The sequence below is a fragment of the Agelaius phoeniceus genome, unplaced genomic scaffold, assembly GCF_051311805.1.
Source record: "Agelaius phoeniceus isolate bAgePho1 unplaced genomic scaffold, bAgePho1.hap1 Scaffold_105, whole genome shotgun sequence".
NCBI lineage: Eukaryota > Metazoa > Chordata > Aves > Passeriformes > Icteridae > Agelaius > Agelaius phoeniceus.
Window position 1 is genome coordinate 468,660 of NW_027509873.1, and position 18,965 is coordinate 487,624.

Sequence of the window (18,965 nt, forward strand, 5' to 3'; positions counted from 1 at the left end):
TCAAACACTCTTCATACAGGTGGCAGCTTCTTCCTGAGCTTGGAGGAAAGAGAGCTCTTCTGGATGGGAGGCGAGGACTTTGTGGGTGAGGGAACATCGGAAGTGTCCCGAGAAAACTTCTCGGTAAGACTGTAACCAGCCAGATCTGCAAAATGGAGACACAAAGTTTAACAGAGGCCACCATGCAAACCTAAAGCAGCTGAAGCTCCGTATTTCATGGGACACATTTCCTGCAAACTTCTAAACAGCTGCACAGGGAAACATGCTCCTGCTGGCAGACACTTGAGGCAGGCCAGGGCAAAACCCTGAGCCACTTGCCCAGAGCTAGCACAGGCACAGCCTGGCCTCTGGGCTGCCCTGGGACAGCAGGGAGCCCAGAGCCCTGTGCTCTCCAGGAATGGCTCAGCTGCACATGCACCCTCCTGCTCCTCTGCCTGCCCCACAGCTCAGCAGCCCTGCAGCTCCAGGGGCACTGGCAGCAGCACAGCTCCTTGCAGGGCACATGCAGGGCACAGCTGTTCCCTGGCAATGTGCACAGCCTCTCTGCGCTGCCACAAGACCCTTCCTCCCAACAGAGACTGGCCCAGCTCCCCCCTCACCTCTGCGTGAGGCTGAGCCATGGTTCCCTTCACCTTGTCCTCCATCTGGAGCTGCTCCAGGCCCCCCATGCCATGACCAGGAAGGGCAATGGAGAGAGCGGGGGCAGATGCAAACCCTTCCTTTGGATTTGGTCATTTTTGGCACAGCTAAAAAGGCAAATCCAGAGGTGTCCAACTCAGCACTTCCTCAGCTTTCTGGAGAACATCTCGCCCTCACCAGCCCAGCATTTTGGAGAGGTTTTCCCGCACGTGTGCAGGCTTGCTGGCAGCACATTTCTTCAGCTGGGTGCCCATCACCTTGTAGAGGGCAGAGGCGAGCTTGGTGGCCACGGTGCGGACATTGGCGCTCCGCACGGGCAGCGCCTTGTTCTCCAGGAAGGACCAGAGCACGGGCAGGGCGTCGCGCTGGACGACTGCAGGGCTCCTGGCATGGACCCACTGCACAAGCACTGCCGGGACAGAGACACAGCTCCTTAGCCACAACCTCAATGCAAACAAGCATCTACCTCTGCTTTTGCTTCTGGCAAGCCTCTCTGGCCAAGATCAGCAAAACGGCACACAGAGCCCCTTGATCCAGAAACGGGCAAAGCAGCTGATCATCCTGGAAACAGAACCACCAACCCCTCAGGACTAATTGCTCCAACCAGAGCCTTGTCCCTGTGGCAGACTTTGCACCTTTACTAAATTATTTCACAATCTCTTTCTGCATGAACAATGAATGAAATGTCCAACTGCCATCTATTTCCATTAAGAAGTTGTCTAACCCCACCCTGAAGATTTGGAACTGCACCACAGAGAGGAAATTGAGACATTTCTAATAAAAGGGATGATTCCATTTTTGTACCTTTGATGCCAAGTGCCAAATGCCTAATCTGGCTCTTCCCTTGGCTCAGTGGCACACAGCAAAGGGCAGGATTAGAACACACCTCAAAACTCCAGCCCACCAGAGATGGCTGCTGCCTGACAGCTGGATGAGAAACATCAGGGACCAGCTGGTGTCTTTGGCAGAATGCTTTTGGGGCTTCCTACAAAGAGCTGTTTCAAACCTCAGGGTGTCTTAGAGAATTACCCAGACCCCATTGCCGTGGCATTTGGGCATCTCCACATTTTAATGCCACTTCCCCTCCCAGTGTTAATGGCATTTTTTCTTATGATGTCCACTGGAATAGGGGCATAGAGTGAGAAAAATGCTACACAGGGGACTGAAATGTAGCCAAAACACGAGTGTTTTCTCATATTGTCTCTGAAATCTCTCTGCCCGTTTTCTGAACTGAACTGTATCAAACACAGACAAAAAGTTACTACCAACAGGCTTCTTGCATGGCAGATTTGGCTGAGAGATCAAAACCTGAAATGCTCTGGAGACCATTCTTATTTTCTGATCAGACAAAATGTTATTTAGCAGCCATTTAATATTCTGTGGTGGAAGAGACTTCATTTTCTCAATGCTGTTAATCCACCAGCAGTCATCAAGATTGAAAGAGCTCCTGCAAGTACCCAAAACCAATTCTGCTAAGCAGGAAAGGGTTATGGTACCCATTTTAAAGTGGGAGTTCATTTGAGTTTAAATGCAATTAAAGACATTGGTGACTACTAAACGTGAGGAACAGCTGTCTGTTCCTACTAAATCTCAGAGAGAACATCTGCTCTTTCTAAAGTACTCCTAATTTATGGTAATTCCTTTATTTGAAAAAGAGATCAAAAGAACTGCTCAACTAAATTCCCTATTGCTGGAGATCTACTTTATTCAAATGCTCTTTAAAGGGCCTTTGACATTCCCAATTGCTGAACATGCCCTTTTGAGATTCCTAATGAAGACACAAAGTGTATTAAACCTTGCATTCAAAGATGCTGGCATCATTAGCAGTGGATTTAGCCCCAGGTAAAGCAAGGCTATCAATCATCTTCTCTTCTATATATTGAGATTATCCTTTTTCCATTCCTTGGCTATTGCTGACATAGCAAGCTCCTCTGAGGAATCAATTATCAGATGCATTTGTAGCATTTTGGACAGTGCTGGCACAGGCAGACACTGTTTGCACACCCTGAAAGGCCCAGTCCAAGGCCACTTGGACAGCACAGGCAGGGAGCCTCAGCCCTCTGCTTCTGTCCCTGTGCCCCAGAGGCTGCCTTGCACTAAACCCGTGCCTCTGATACCTCTGTTGAGTTTTGACCTAAGCTGTGACCCCCAGGCTCTGCACGGTTCAGCCTCAAAACTTTCCAAGAGAAAAACAAGAATTCCGTGAGGACAAAACAAACTGATGCCCTGAAAGAGCATTTGCCACCATTTCCCCTCAAAGATCACAGATGTCCCTGAGCTTCCCAGAGAGGAGCCAGCTGGGGTATTTGTAGCCCCTCCCTTTGCTGGAGGTGGTTCTGAGATGCCCCAGTGAGAGCTCAGCCCCGAGGCCGAGCGCTGCCCCCATCTCAGATGCTGCCCAGCTCTGCAGCAGCCTGGGCAAACCTGCCAAATCCACCTGCCTGGGCTATTGGGCAGCAGGGACAAGCTCAGCACCTCCTGATGTGGAGGAGCTGCTCTGCTGTCTGTTCACAGGCATTCCCTGTCAATACTCCCTGGGCAGAGCTCTTGCCTTAGAAGGGGAGGCCATACCTGTGATACGCTCGGTGACATCCAGCAGAGCTTGGCCACTCAGGTGATTCCATTGGTAGCTGAACTCTTTCAGCAGTGACACTTGATCTACAAGGGAAACACATGGTTCTGCTCACTTTTCTCAGGTCATAGGAGAAAGGACAGTGGGGAGGCAAAGGGCAGGGCCAACCCCATTTTATAAAATCAAGTACATTTCTGTGGATTTTTGAATCCTTTTCTTCATTCCTTCCAGCCTCCTTGGCAGGGTTTTAAATTCCAAAAGAAAAGCTCTCCTTTCACATTTGTAAATGCAAACTTGTCTGCTGTAGCAGGAGCTGTGTTAAAACATTTCACGTCAGGGACCTCAAGAGTTCAGTGACATGGAAGCAGTGAAAAGGTTTTGCATCCCAGAGCAAAAAGGAAGAAGCCCATACTTGGGTCACAGAAAGGCACTGAGTCAGGCAGTTCCTGAGTTCACAGAGCAACTGGGGAGGAGAAAGTGCAAACTCCCCTTGAAGACCTGCCTCTTCAACACTCCTTTTTCCAGGCATATTTCCCCAGTGCAGCATTCTCAGAGCTGACATAAATCTGTGTGGCAGAGGAATTTAGAGCAGCCCTTGCCTATGTAGTTAATTGCTGTGGCCATCTTGCTCCATGCAAAACAACATGTGGACCAAGGCATCATTGACAGCTGGGTTTATACCTGTTTGTTCTAAAGAAATGAACTTGGAAAATCATAAGTTCCCCTTTGAAAATAGAAGACAAAGAAGAAAAGTGGAAAATAGGCAGCTGATGCCTCTAATGTAGAGCCTTGCAGGTGGCTGCTCTGCAGAAGCTCTGATGGGTCAGTGTCCCTTCATGCCAACAGCAAAGCTGTTCATTTGGGAAGTCAGATGGGGCCCAAGCAAACTCCAAACCCCCTTTGCCTCTGAACTGTAGCAAAGCTGTAGCCCAGGACTTGCTCTTCAGACAAGCAGCACAGAGCCAAGGGCTCCTGGGACTGTTGAGAAATGCTGATCACACTCCAGCCTGTTGGGGATGGTGCATAAGGACTGCAGCTGCACAGCTTCTGGTGGGTGTCAGCTGCAGTGTTCCACAGACAAGAGCAGCTGTCAAGGCACTCAGCGCTCTCGTGTGCAGGAGAGACAGAGACGAAGTTGAGGAGAGTCCCTGCCAGGGCTCAGCCTTACCCAAATGAGCAATGGATTCTTCCAGTGCTTTCACAGCTGCCCCACGAACCCTGGCATCCTTTGAATTCAGGTTCTTTGTTATTCCTTCCACCAAACCAATGATCACCGGGTTCAGGGCATCTTTCAGGGCTCCTGTGATTTCAGCCAGCACGTCCAGCGCCCTCTGCTTCACTTTCTTGTGGCTGTCAGATAGTCTCAGGACAAAATAATCAAAAATCTGTGAAGAGAACAAGCAACGTGAAAGCTGGATTCAAATGTCCTTGTTTGAAGAGTGGCTGTAGCAGTCAGCAATGTCAAAGATGAAAGTGATCCTTTCTCTCAGGCCAGCACTCGCTTGCACAATTGCACTGTTTTCCTGTGGGCCACTCACTGGAATGGTGGCACAACCTCATGCTGGTTGAAAGATTTTCTTCTGTTTTTAGGAGGTTTGGCTGGGGACACAATAGTTCCTATGGCATTTCTCTCCATCTCTAAATCATTAAATCAATTCCATCTATTACTGCTAAAGAGTACCTTTGCTTTGAATGGAAGCAGATGTTTACAATGCCCGGATTTCTATACAGTTGCCTCAAGTACTGAGGGCAGTTATGATTTTGCCAAAACTATGGCTGGAGGAGATAGAAGTTTTCTTTTGTTTGTCTCAGAGCCTGTGTCTGGAGAAGAGCAGGGCTCTGATCAACTCTTCCACGATCCAGACCATTTCTCTAAGTAACAGGTGGACTTCTGAAATGTCATGTGCTGTACAGCTCTCATTAGAGCAGGCTCAGTCCCTTGACAGCCTCATTGTCAGGCACCTTTTCCTGGAAAAAGGGAAAAAGCAGCTACTGGGAGGAGAAGGCAGAGATGAGTCCTTCGCTGTTTTCCTCCTTTTCCAAAGAGTAAAAAAGACCTCCAAGAAGGGTGAGCACTGTCTTTACCAAGAGGAATAGGAACAAGGATGGAAATGAGTAGCCAGAGCTGGTCCTGTGTAAGACAAGATGGAGTTCATAGAAGCGTTGTTTTTGAAAAAACAACTGGGTCTAAACCAACCCAGCCTGATACTTCTCTTCCCTATGCAAACCCATTTTTGGTCTAGAGAACAATTGCCATGCTTTCAGGGGCTGGATTCCCTTCACTTCACCCAACTGGGAGTAGGAGAAAGCAGCAGTTACACCAGCAGAAAATTCTGCCATCATCTGATGAACAGCATCAATAGGCACCTGCCAGACAAATACAGCTGGACTGAAATAACTTGTCCTGAAGCCTGGACCTGAATTACATTTGTCTGGGTAAGAGGGACCAGCATGTCCCAAACAGCCAGGACGGGGTGCCAAGACACACTGAATTAACTTTGCTGCTACAGGCTTAGGAAAGGAGCTAAAGGAAAGGAGCAGTGAAGATACCCTACATACTTGGACAATGTTAGTGGAGATGAGCTGGGGGTTTGTTCTGCACAGGTCTTGGAGGAGTTCCACTCCTTCCATCCTTGTCTGAAACCCCTTGGCTTCCAGGAGATGGTAAAGCTTCTGGAGCAGCTCCGTTTCTTCCACAGCTGGAGGTGATGTGACCTGGGCTTTTGCACGGTGTAGGAGGTGCCCATCAGAGAGAGATTTCACCCTGGAAAATAAAACCAAATGAGGACCTGGTGGTGATCATTATCATAGCATGGCATCCCTGTCGAGGAAATAATTAGCATTGCCTCCATGATTCCAGAAGGCTGAGTCTGATCAATCACTTTATTATACTGTACTGTACTGTACTATACTATACTATACTATACTATATTATACTATACTGAAACTCATTGCCCTTACAGACAGTCAGATACAGAAAGACCAGATTGGTCAATTGAATCCAAAACACCATCACCAGTGGCCAATTAAGAAATTACCCTTTGGTAAACAAATCTCCATAACACATTGCACATGTTCACTACAAGAGGTGCAGCAAGTGCAGATAAGAATTGTTTCTCATTCTTTTCTCTGATCTTCTCACAGCCTTCCCCAGGACAATGCCTGGGAAAGTTGTGCCTGCTGCTCTCTATGGAGAGAGCTGCAGCCACAGACAATACCTTCAGTTAATTGTGAGCAAAACATCTTGAGCAGCTTTCCTAATTATGTGATTTCAAGCTGGAAAATCATGAGGCTCTGAAGAGCAACGTGGACCTCATGACAATCATTATGGCAGACAATCTGCAAGTGACATTCTCAGCACTGTTCACTCAGGAAAACCAAGGATGAGATGCCTCTGATCTATCTTCAGATGGCTGCCAGGGCACACAGGTCACATTGCTTTGTGGAGAAAGAGAGACACTACTTCCAAGTTTAAATGCCTCCTCATATGGGACGTGTGTGTCTTAGAATAAGGAAACTCATCACTCTGGAGAAGTGTCTCTACAACCAGGCATGACAATCTGGAAAAGCAGCTCAGATGCATCTGAACAGATAAACAGGGCCATATTTGAAGGATTCAGAAAATCAGTAACAGAGATAAAAACAGAAGCCTGACATGCCAGAACTACACTCACATTTCATTTGCTTCCCTAGAGACTAGATGCACAGCTTAACTTGTTCCCACTGGGAACAATTCTCCTGATCAACCTGTCTCTTCCATGAGCACAGGAAGATGCTAGCTGTGCTACTGAGGCATGTGGTCACTTTCCTGCCACTGCTGAGCAGGACAGAGCTAAATAAATCCCCTCTGTTGTCAGAGGAGAACAGGTACAAGTAGCTCTGCCAGTGGCATGAAGAGACAGCAAGGAGCAAATTCCTGTCTTAAATGCTGATTGCAGCACAGGGGGAAATAAACCAAACATGCTGTCCATCAAGCAAGTTACATGAAGGACAGGAATATCAAGACAAAAAGTCCACATTCAGACACCTGTTGACTGAAGTTGTTCAGAAATTGCCTTGCTCCTTACTACTCAAACTTGGTACTGTTTGAGGGGAAGAAAACCATGATTCAGCCAGGCCAAACCACATGGATGAGAACTGCATCTTTGTGGAATGGCATCTTGCATCCAGACTGAGATTTCTCATCAAAACACCCATCTGAAAAAGACTCCACTCAGATGGAAAAAAAGCCCTGGTTGAATTTACTTGTCCCAAGTCAGGCAGCAGAAACTTGGCCCTCTCCCAGCCTCCACAACACTGCCCTTGCCACTGCACTGCATTGTCTGAGCTGCAACCAATGGGTGTCTTTTTGTCTCTCCATTTTTGTGGAAACCCCTCCAGAGAAGTTGTGTTCAGCACAATGCAGAAGTCGACATTTTTTATCCTAGAGCATTTGTAGGGAAAGGAAACAATCTGTGGCACTGGTCATGTCTTCCAGGAAGATTTTCCTGAGGAAGAGACATGTAAAGCTTGTCATGTGCTTTGTCTCATCTGACAAAAGTGCTCAGTACCGTTTGCTAGAAGACAATGTGGCCTGGGGCTTCTTTGAGCCATCGTTCCTCTCCTTCACCGGCTCCTTGACAGATGGGCCTTCAGCCTTCTGGTTTGCCATGCCCTACAAAGACATAGAGAAACCCCATCCATCTTTAGAATATAAAACAGGAAATTCCCTGTTGAAAACACAAGTTAGAACCAGGATCACTGCTACCAAGGCCTAGGGAAACATTTCCTAACTTACAGATGGAAACAGACCAGAGATTGAGTGATGCCAACTCTTTGTTTTCAACAGCCCAAGGCAGGTTATGGGTGCTACCAGACTGAGCAGCAGTCTAAAATCCCAAATTCCTTCGTCTTGAGCATAAATGGGAATAATGCAAACTGGCAGGCAACGAGTGTTTGTGAAGGAAGCAGCAGAACAAACTGGACTCTTTGGGGGTTGGCCCATTGTGTTGGAAGTTGATTTGGTTCAACACTCACTCTCCCTGTGCCTGCTCAAACGCAGGCTCCCTTCTGAAATGTCGATAAAAAAAATAAAATCCCCCCCCATTAAACAAACAAAGGATTTTCCACTGGATGCTGCTGAATTCACCAAGCTTCTTCCAGCTCCACAGGGCTTGACAGCAGGGCAGCATTCCCAAAAGACAGACAGTCATTGTAATAACTAGGATTGACTTGGACATCTTTTGTAAATTTGGAAATTTTCTTGGTGCTACTACTTCCAGTGTCCTTTGCAAAGACTCTGTTATCTTCAGAAGCACAATTCTCACTTAATTGCTTTACAGGGGGCAGAGTAGGGAGAGCATGGTGGGGGTTACTCTTAAATGTAAACCCATTTTCTCCTCTTTCCCTTCCCTCTTTGTGACCAATATTGACAATATTCAGAACCCCACTTTGTCCCTAATAATATCAGTTCCTTTGTGGCCTGCTGATGAACAGGCTGAGGATCAACAGCTCATTCCCAGGAGCAAAATGATTCAGCAGAAGAGGAATGAGCTAAAGACAGATTGGCTATGTTTGATCTCATATTAGCAGTGGCAATACTTGCACAAAGGAGACATTTCTCCTGCCAAGCACTTACTTCCTTCTTAATTCTTGTCAGAATATCTTCCAGGTCACGGGGGGAAAGAGATTGTTCCAGAAGCATTTTAAATTGTTGATGAGTGAGCAACATCTTCACCATCTCCTGTCCATAATGCCTAAGGAAGGAAGGAAGGAAGGAAATGAAAAAAAAGTGAACAAACACAGGAAGAGTGTTAACAGAAGAGGCTGATAGCTTAAACTCATCAGGTGCAATCCCTGCATGAGAAGGCATTACCTACTCAGCAAAGAGGGAGATTTACCTCACTTGACACTGCACAGTGCTGCCAGCTGAACACAAGAGGCAGGAGGAGAATGTGGGGCAACAGAAAAATACCATTTCACTCTGAAACTGGGGGTGTGCTTCTGTGGCATCAAAGGATCCCAGGGAACAAGCAAAACACATCTGCTTTGTTGTCAGAGCCTCTTAGCAGTGTCTTGCTGCCATTGCACAATAATTTGCCTTTCTTTAACTGGAAGGGAAGCCAGGACAAAACACCTCATGCATCCTCTTGATTATTCTATACTATGTGTATGCACAGGGGCAGCTAGTTGCTCTGGTGTTCTTGGCAGCTATTCATGGGAATTTCATCACCAAAGGAAGGGGATTTTGCTGGTTTGGGTTGATTTTGCCACTAGGAAACCACAGTTTTCTTCAAGAAGAAATGTGGAGCTCACTGAGCCACAGATAACAGCATTCTAGAAATCTGCAGAACAAGTTTAGAAAGACTGAATATGTTGGCTAAAGACCCCTGAAATATTTCTAGGAAAGTCTGAAGTTAATGAGAAATGGATTTTTGGCATCCTTCAGTGATGAACATTAGCCAACACTTTGGCTTTGTGTTGTGCACCTAAGGCCAAACAAGACTGTTGTACTGGCTGATCTGAGCTCTTTTGATCTCAGGAAAGAATCCTTCAAGCCACAGGAAAAAGTTGGCAATGCTCCTTTTTGCTGGCCAACCTCAGGTTTCCCAGTACAGCCATTTGCCCAGGCAGCCCAGAGCAGTGGTCACAGCACCAAGGCTGACAGAGCTCAGGAAGTGTTTGGACAATCCTCTCAAGCACATGGAGTGACTCTTGGGGTCACTGCACATGGCCAGGGGATGGATTCCATGACCCTGATGGGTCCCTTCCAACTCAGCATATTCCATGATTCTGTGACCCTTATTCACACCGTGAGGTAACTTCATATTCCCTTTAGTTTCCACTCTTGTGTGGTTTCACCTTTATAGCCAGACACAAAAGGGTTTTCCTGTTTTAGGAGGTGAAATGAAGATCATTACCTTGTGTCCTTGTGACAGTCCTGAGCAAGCTTCCCTGCCACGTGTGCCAGCCTCTCAGCCCAGGCTGTGCCTGCGAGCTTGGTGACTCCAATTCTCTGCATCAGGGACAGGAGGAGTTGGGCCGCACACTGCCGCACCGGGGCGGGGCGGCTGCTGGGGAGGAGAGAGCAAACCCTGGGCCACAGGGACCAGGAGCAGCAGCAGCACAGGCCTTGGCCAGAGCCTGCTCCCTGCCCGTGCTGGGGGAAGGAGCCTGGGCTCTCCCTGCACCTTCAGACACCTGCAGAAGGTTCTGTCCTCAGGTAAACACAAAGTTAGCATTGTACACAAGGCCTGCCTGCACGGAAGAGGGAGGAATTCAGTCTCCCTGCACTGTCTGATCCTCAATTTCTTTCACAGTATTTACTCGGAGAAAGATTCAAGAAATAGATGACATGTGAATAATTTAGAGATTAAGGACAATTGATGCTGACCATCAGAGGGCACCCAGTACACAGAGCTGCAGCAGGATTGAGGCTCTTTCCACCCATTTATCCCCAAATCTGCAGACCTTTGGAAAACAACAAATGCAGGGAAAACACATTGTGGGCCGTGAAGTTGCAGAATATCCAGCAATGCAGCCTGTTTCTTCTGTGGGGCTTGGCAATGGATCCATCTGAATGTTTTACCCTATTCCAAAGCTGAGGAAAGGGTGGCAGGCAGTTTAGCCAGGTTGTCCTGTTCTCGAGAGTGTCTCTTGGGAGCTATCAGGCCCAGCACCAACATTTAAGGCAGCATTTGCTTCAACTGTCCCATGGCAGTCAGCCTGTGAAGGTGCCTGTAAAGTGATTCATCATCTCAAGGCTAACATGAAACATCAGTTTGAATAGAAAGTAGAGCTCTAAGGCCAGGACAGTCATACAAGGCTCCTTTGGCAGGAGCTGCACCTGCTGTGCAGGCTGGGCCACACCCAGCAGATTGTCCCCCATGTGCTCCACGCCCCAGCAAGGACCCTCCTCATTTCTCAAGTTAATGCCATCATGAGGAGCCATGGTTTTCCCAGGGCCTCTGTGGTTAGTGCTGTGAAATACCAAACACTGCTCACAGCTGCAATTGCAATTGTCCCTCTTCCCACAAAAGCACAAGGCTCTATCCTTGGCCTTTGCAGGCACTTTCACTTCCCCACTGATCACCACATCTAGGAAAATCTGACAGGCTGGGAGAACTCCAGGAAGCAGCAGGAAGCTGAGTCAGAGGAGCTTTACTTTGGGTATCAGGAAAAAGGGTTTTTCACCCAGAGGGTGGTTGGGCACTGGAACAGGCTCCCCAGGGCAGTGGTCACAGCACCAAGCCTGACAGGGGTGAAGAAGCATTTGGACAACAATCTCAGGCACTTGGTGTGACCCTTGGGCTGTTCTGGGCAAGGCCAGGAGCTGGACTCGATGGTCCTAATGGGCCCTTTCCAACTCCCCATATTCTACAGTTCTGTGATTCTGAGAACTAATAGGCTGCAGGAGGGCAGAAATAGGTGACAAGAGGAAAGAAGTGAGGTTGGTCAGAGAATCAAGTCACTGAGTTCACGGAAGATGCAGGATGCAGGACCCTTCCCTCCCACCATTCCCATTCTCTGTCTCATCCCTTCTCCCTCCCACGCATACGAAGGTGAAGAACATCACTAAAAGAAGAAGAACCTACTTGACTCCCATGTCCATGAGAGCAGTCATTGCTCGTGCAGGAGTCACATTCTCCACCATGATCCCCAGGGTCTGACTGGCTGCTTTCCGAACAAATTCTGGGGAGTTGGACACCATCTGGAGAAGGACCCGAGCAACCTCATCCACCTCAGAGTCCATGTCCTTCTTCAAGGTCACAAAGAGCTCTCCCAGAGTGACAATGGCAGAGTAGGACACCTTGGAACGGAGGTTGGTCACCTGGGGAAATCATGAGGGGAAACATAAGAATCACCTTGGAAAGAAAACCAGTTGCCTTCAACAGAAGTCCCAGGAAATGACAACACATCCCACTGTGTCCAGAGGAACATACAAGTACAGGGAGAGCAGGAGAGCACAAGCACAGAAAGGCACTTACTCTGGCACCAATTTCTGGCCTCAGACCTGCTCACTGCAGGCCTAAAATAAAAATTTCATTAAGTGTTCTACTTAACCCTTCTAAAATGTCCACAGCTTTGATTTTAGGCCCTTTTACTAGAAAATCAAAGCAAGAGCTGCTTTCATATCAGAAAGGCACAAGTGATAAAGATAAAAGAGTCAGGTACTCCTGTTCAAAAAAGCAACACCAGCAGTTGAAGCACTCAGCCAGGAAACAGAAAACACAGGCTCAGCTCTACAGACTCATTTGCACTGTTGAATTACAACTTGGGCAGAGATTGGGACTCTGGCAAATAACAGCATTAGTGTCTCAGTTTCTGCATTTGCACATTGCATTATAAAGGCACCACACTCAAAGATGAGTGTCAGATACCCGACCTGCCAGTAAATACAGCTGCATGTGCCCACAGATCCTGCAGATAGCTGAGAGACATTGGAAATCTCAGGTCTAAAACCAGAAATGAAGGCAGACCCTGAGCACACATGGAGATGAACAAGCTCATCCCTACTCTACTCACTGTGTATGAAGTATGGGGGACAATTCAGAGCAATGTTCTCACCTCGCTGGTAAGTGCCAAGCAAACCTCACGAAGTCTACAAAGCAGGACCTCTGAATGGGACCCAGCCAGGTGTTGGATGCTGAAGAGTCCCTTCTCCTTCAGCTCCCTGAAAGGCAGAAGATTGATTTTTCTCTCCACCAAGGCAGCAGCCTCTGAAATGACCAGGCTGGCAGCTCAGTTGAACAATGGGAGGAGCTTTTCAAGGAGTATTTAATGAAATCGTGGAATGCGTTGCCCCAGGATGCTGTGGCTGTCAAAAGCATTCACAAACCCAAGAGGCAAAGAGAGGGGTTTCAGAGTGGCCATTTAAGAAGACAGCCTTTCTGAAATCTCTGGCACATGAGGCCCCTCTGTCACTGCTTCCTAGAAGCTGTGAGACCGGGCCATGCTGCTGTTTCTTGTCACCTCCCTGTACCTGTCCCTGAAACACAGTGCCACCGGGCTGTTATTGGGGCATTTTCCTTCTTTGTCAGCCCCAGCAGGCATTCAGCAGGGAGAATCTGCACTGCCACTCTGGAGCTGAGTTTCCACTCTACAATCTCGGCCTCTCTGTCACCCCCTCCACTCCACCTCACACATTCCCCAAAAAAGCAGCAGGATGTCCCAGGAGATTCCACCCCTGGGCAAGAACTGTTGAAACTCTGGCTTCTCCCAAAACCCCCTACCTAAAACAACCCCCACAACAGCAACAGGTTATTTAAAAGGTGCAAACAACTCTGTCTCTGAGCACTTGCTTTGTGCAGGCCCTCAGCCACAGGAAGGTCTGTGAGGCATCAGGGCTGCAGCCCAGGGCTGGTGACCGATCCCACGGGCACCCCTGAGGGTCATCCGTACCCCCCACACCTGCAGAAGCTCTCTGCACCTCACAGGGCACCAAAGAGAAATGGGGAAGAGAAAGCAGAAGAGAAAGGGCAAAGCAAAGGTGACTGCACAAGGAGATGCATCGTGGCAGATTTTTCATGCTTATCCCAGTGAGAATGGAGTCCTTAACCCAGTGTGAATGAAGCATCCACCAGGGAGTGATCAAAAAGACATCAGAAAGAAAACCAATATCACCTAACATTTGTAGGGTTATCACCTCTGGGCCTCCTTCTGCTTGTGTATAGTTTTGGGACACATTGGGAGTATTGACAAAACATCTCAGGCCCATATGAAGCAGTGAGAAGGAAAAAGTTGAATTCCAAAGTTCAAGATTTCTAGAGGATTTTCTTTCTTTTTCCTTCTCTTCTGCCATGAGCCCTTCAGGAGTAATGGCAGGCTGAGGGACTTGAAAGTACAACTAAGTCCATTTCTCAGAAAGAGGAACTCCCTGGAGCTGCTTCTGGGACTCCCATGCAGGAGGTCACAGGGAGACCCTGTCACCTGCCATTGCTGTCAGCAGTGGGAGCAGAGAGGAATCTTACTCAGTCCCACTGGGCCAGTGGCCCGAGGCACCCAAATCTCTACACTCAAAACTTCTGCCATCCTGCTTCTGCCTTCAGCCAGCAAATCATCTCCTTCCAGAGCTTTCTCTCTTCCCTCAAGGTTTCCTTTGCAGCTCCATGGAGCAGCAGGCAAAGCAAGGAAACAGCACGGACCTGCTGCAGCTGCAGCACTGCTGCAGAGCAAGGCCAAGAAAAGGCTGCTCCCCAATCTTCATCCTCTCCCTGCTCTGCAGTGGTTTCACCAGTGCCCTTTGGCCCTCTGGGCTCTCGGGGCTCTGAGGCATGAGCAAGACACGCTTCTGACCGACCTTAACGCCAAGAGGGACACAGAGGGAATGGGGCCTTTCTTACCAGTCATCGCTGCCCAGCAAGGAGACTGCCTCCTGCAAGGACTGCTGTGGGTCTGAAGAGGCTCTGTCCTTCTGCCCATGCCCACGGAGCGGCTCCTCTCGGCGCTTGGCACCAGGGGCCGTCTGCGAGGTCACTGTGAGGAGAGGGTCGGCCATGGGCGCTGCAGCCCCGGGCAAGGCCCCGCCATGGAGCGGCCTCAGCCCCATCTCCCAGCCAGGGCTCCGTGCGCTACAAACTGGCGCTGGCTCAGAGGCTTCCCTGCTGTCTGGCTCCTGGGGCTCCTTGCTTGCTCCCAGCCTCCCCTAGCTGGGCCCAGCTCCGGGCTGAAGCTGACAATTGCCCCCGCAGTGCCAGCTCCCAAGTGCCACAGGTGCCACAGCCAGCGGCAGTTCCTGCGGCCGCAGAGCTCCCGCTCCCTGCGAGGCAGCGCTGACCAGCAGCACTGGCTGCCCAGGAGGGAACCCCTCAGGGGCCCCTCTTGTCTCAGCGCCCTGATTGCCCCCAGCCCTGAGGACAGGGGCCCTCTGCAACTCCCTGAGGAGAGACCTGCAGCTGCCTGGAGACAGCACCAAGCCCAGCCTGAACAACCCAGCCCTGCTGGGCCCGGCTCAATCCCCACGGAGCAGCTGCCAGGGAACAGCCACACCTGACCCTTCCCACCTGACAGCACCTCTGTTCCCATTGACTGCAAATATTCCAGACAGAGGCAGCTGAGTGCACATACCTTTTAGCCTGCTATTGGGAAGGGAGTTCTTTATGGATTTTCTTCTTTCCAAGCATCATGAACCTTTCCTCTTTCAGAGGTACACACTGCCTGTATTTCAAGGTTGCTGAGGTGAAATTGATTTCCCATCTAATGGACGTCTTTGCAAACGCAGCAGTTTCTAAGCTTTCTCTTGTGGAAAAACGCAATTTCCAGACTAGACAGTTGATAAAAAAGCCTTCCAAATGCACTCGGAGGATAAAAATATGCAAATACAGATCCACACTGTTGACAGATGCACTCTCTTGTTAATCAGTTGACCTGGGTTTGCCTTAATTGAATTTTTTGGTATGGAAAACAATTTACGAGGTAAGAGAAAAATCTGAGGAGAAATGCATTCCTTATGAAACCCATTTGTCATCAAAAGCACCGTCAATCAAAAATTTCATGTCATGCACTCAGAAGCTCATTTTCTAATGCATAGATGAAAACATTTGAGATGTCTAAAATGATGGAGTATAAATATTGCACAGAATCTAGATGAACTGCTCTGGACTCTGTAGGGTTTTTGTGCTACCTTGCATGTTCTCACAAAGTGTGGAGGAACCATAACACCAAAAATATTCAGAAGGGAGCTAATCTGGATGTCACTGAGGTACCCCAGCCACTGACACCAGTGATGTAGGCACACACATCTGGATTCCCTGTGAATGGAGAGCCACACCAGGCTAGTTCTGGTCAATTCTGAACATGAAAGTAGCATCACTAGAAAAGAGCATTCAAGTATCACTCCTAGCTCCCTTCTTCTTATCTCACCCTACTTGGGATCACAGCACAGGCAGGCTGCCCACAAAGGAGAGACCAGAGCCATAGGGACTATCTGCTGGGTATTTGCTGCAGGCAGCAAACAGCCTGGGAGCAGCAGGCAGCCCCTGCTGGCTGCCATCTGCTGCACAGGGGTGCTGTATTTGCTGGGTGACACAGGAGGCACTGCTTGTTCCCTCCTGGCCCTGCAGGCTGTGGGATGGCGGCAGCGAGGAGCCATCGGGCACCTCTGGCAGCAGCAGCAGCACGACTGCACCGAGCCGCTGAGTGCCCTGCAGAGACAGCCCTTGCTGGATAGCAGGACAGCTGGCTGCAGAACTGGACAGCAGCACAGGCACAGGGCCCAGATGCTGAGTGAACAACTGATCGTGGTGGTTCTCGTAGCAGCACAGTGAGCACAGCCTGGCAGAGTGCCCTGCAGCTCATCCCTGCAGTCCCAGCTGCCTCCTGGCACCAGTGCTGTAGTTTGGACTCTCAGCATGGGCAAAAGCCAGAGCTCAGGCCTTTACCACGACTTTATTCAGCTCAGCTTTCCAATGGATCTCTAAGAACCAACTGCTCCAGTACTTCCAAGCTGGAGTAACTCAAAAGTACATTTGCTGTTCACTCTCAGGACAGACTATGGAGCCAAGATCCCAGCAGTGCTGGCTGAGGCAGGAGGCAGTTTATGCTCCTTGTGCAAGGACAAACCCGAGTGGGAAAAGCTGCCATGGAGCAGGCTTACCTGAGGAGCTGTGTGGGAAGCTGCCATCCCCATGGATGATGGGTGTATTGGGCAGTAAAGGAACATTGTCCTGCTTCCTCACGACCTCCTTCTTCAAGGCACCACCAGGGTGTGTTCTCTGCACTCTAGAAGCTGTGCCATCAACAGGTGGTAGGCTAAAGGCTGCAGGGACCAAAGAGGAGCTTGTAAGGGGAGAGTGCTGGACAGAAAACTTGCTGGAGCTGGGTAACATCTGCTTGTTATCCCAAAGAACTTCAAGTATAACAATGAAATACCACTTTATACCAAGTATAACACTAACATGGGACAATGATCACAGAATCCTAGACGAGTTTGGATTGGAAGGCACCTTTAAGCACCATCTAGTCCAACCCCTGTGAGCAGGGACATCTTCATCCTGATCAGGTTCCTCAGATCTCCATGTAAGCTGGCCTTGAACACCTTCAAGGATGGACCAACAACAGCTTCTTTGGGAAAACCCTTCCAGCTTTTCATTCCCTTCATTATTAAAAAAAAAATCTCCCTAATATCTAATCTAAATCTACCTACCCTATTCGAGCCAAACTGCAGTGATGCTTCCCCTAAGAAACAAGGACAGCCGGGATTCAGTCGGGAATGCTGCTGCCTCCTGGGGCTACAGCAGAAGCCCTGGCTGGGGCTTCAGCACAGCTCTACAGCGCCAGCTCCTCAGCAGGGAGTGGCAGGAGAAGGATCTCTGGTGTTTTCATCACAAGGAGCTGAATTTTGTTTCTTCCAGGTTGCAGCCTGGTTGAAAAGCATTCTTTTGGACTCCCCTTCCCTGGAGGCTGCTCTCCAGGAGAGAGTCTGAAGCCCCAGTGTACTTTGCAAGACAGAATTTTCTACTCTGAAAGACTTTAGAGGTGAAGGGGGCAAGCTGATATTCTCTTACTGACTCAGTGAGGCCATGGGCAAGACACTTCATGCCTCTCTATTTTTCTTTGGGAAACAGAATTCAATCCCAAGCAAGCTTCCACTCAGATGCAAGCAGAACAGCTCCCCAGTCTGATTGCAACGCTGTGCAAAGGGCAAGCAAGTGGTCAAAAAGGACCACCACAAGTGTAGCCACCACTTACTTGCTGCAGCTGCATCCCCAGGCTTGACTGTCTCAGGAATAGGTGGCAATGATGTTTTCCTCTGTCTCCTTTTCTTCATCTCTCTCTCCAAAAGCTCTGCGTCCTTCCGCCCCAAGTTCTTTTGAGCCAACATGCACAAAGCAGCACGGATCTGGGTGCAATGGAAATACATCATAGACTGTAAGCAGAGACACACAAACCACACACAACATCTCATCAGGAGCACAGAGTCCACACAGTGCCATAGGCTTCAATGCAGCTCCAGCCACATTCCAATAGTTTCAGAGGAACGTCTCCTGTCCTCAACTTGGCAATTACACACAGTGAGGGGGAACACTTCAGTGCCACAACCTTCCACTGCTGCAACTGCAACCTATGTCAGGAAGCCCTGCTTGAAGCATCAAAGTCATAGGAGTGCTCCAAGACAGGGGAAGAGCTGACATGGCCAGTGAGCAGGCAGTTCAGTTCCTACAGGCCATGGCAGGAGAATAAAAACCATGTGCAATACCCAGCAAGGAGGGCTAATGAGCTGTTGCTTAACACTCGTGGCCAGGAATTGCAGCTGTTTCTCACTTCCTGGCTTCTGAACAACTCAGCTCTGAAGGGCTCTGAAGGACTTGGTCTCTGAGACCAGGAGACCAAAAGGAGGAGTCATGTGAAAACAAATTGCAGAAACACTGATGGCAATGAGCAGAAAACTTGAGAATGAGAGGGCTGTGAGATACAGCCACAAAGGTGACCAGGAAAAATCAACCTCTCCCATTTTCTTTTGCAGCCTTGCTTACACCCAACATTAGAATCTTTGCTTCTCTGCTTCCGAGGGTGCACTTTGCCCACGGTCACTGATGTGTAGCTTGCTCTGCCATTCAGAACTTCTCTAAAACTTTGCACATAAAGAATGCTTCTGGCAAGACCTTAGCACCATCTCCAAACCAGGGACCTAGGCACCACTGGAAATAGCCAAGCAATGGTTCTGTAGCTGTCCAATATATTCCCAAGGGAATCCCCAGCCCCCAAGAGTGGCAGATGATGATTTTCAGTGACATTTTGGGCCAAGCACTAAACAGCCACAGGAAAGGAAGTCTGC

General features: G+C 49.0%; 1 protein-coding gene across 1 annotated transcript; it reads right to left on the reverse strand.

The window, feature by feature from the left end:
* Positions 1 to 812: 812 nt before the first annotated feature.
* LOC143692787 (TOG array regulator of axonemal microtubules protein 2-like) lies at positions 813 to 14,687 on the reverse strand. The gene is made up of 10 exons (XM_077173023.1): positions 14,533 to 14,687; positions 12,758 to 12,863; positions 11,785 to 12,020; positions 10,111 to 10,263; positions 8,829 to 8,946; positions 7,762 to 7,865; positions 5,500 to 5,503; positions 4,380 to 4,596; positions 3,211 to 3,297; positions 813 to 1,012 (listed from the first exon to the last, which is right to left on the reverse strand). The coding sequence occupies exons 1-10, from the start codon at positions 14,685 to 14,687 to the stop codon at positions 813 to 815; spliced, it is 1,380 nt and encodes a 459-aa protein (XP_077029138.1).
* Positions 14,688 to 18,965: the final 4,278 nt, after the last annotated feature.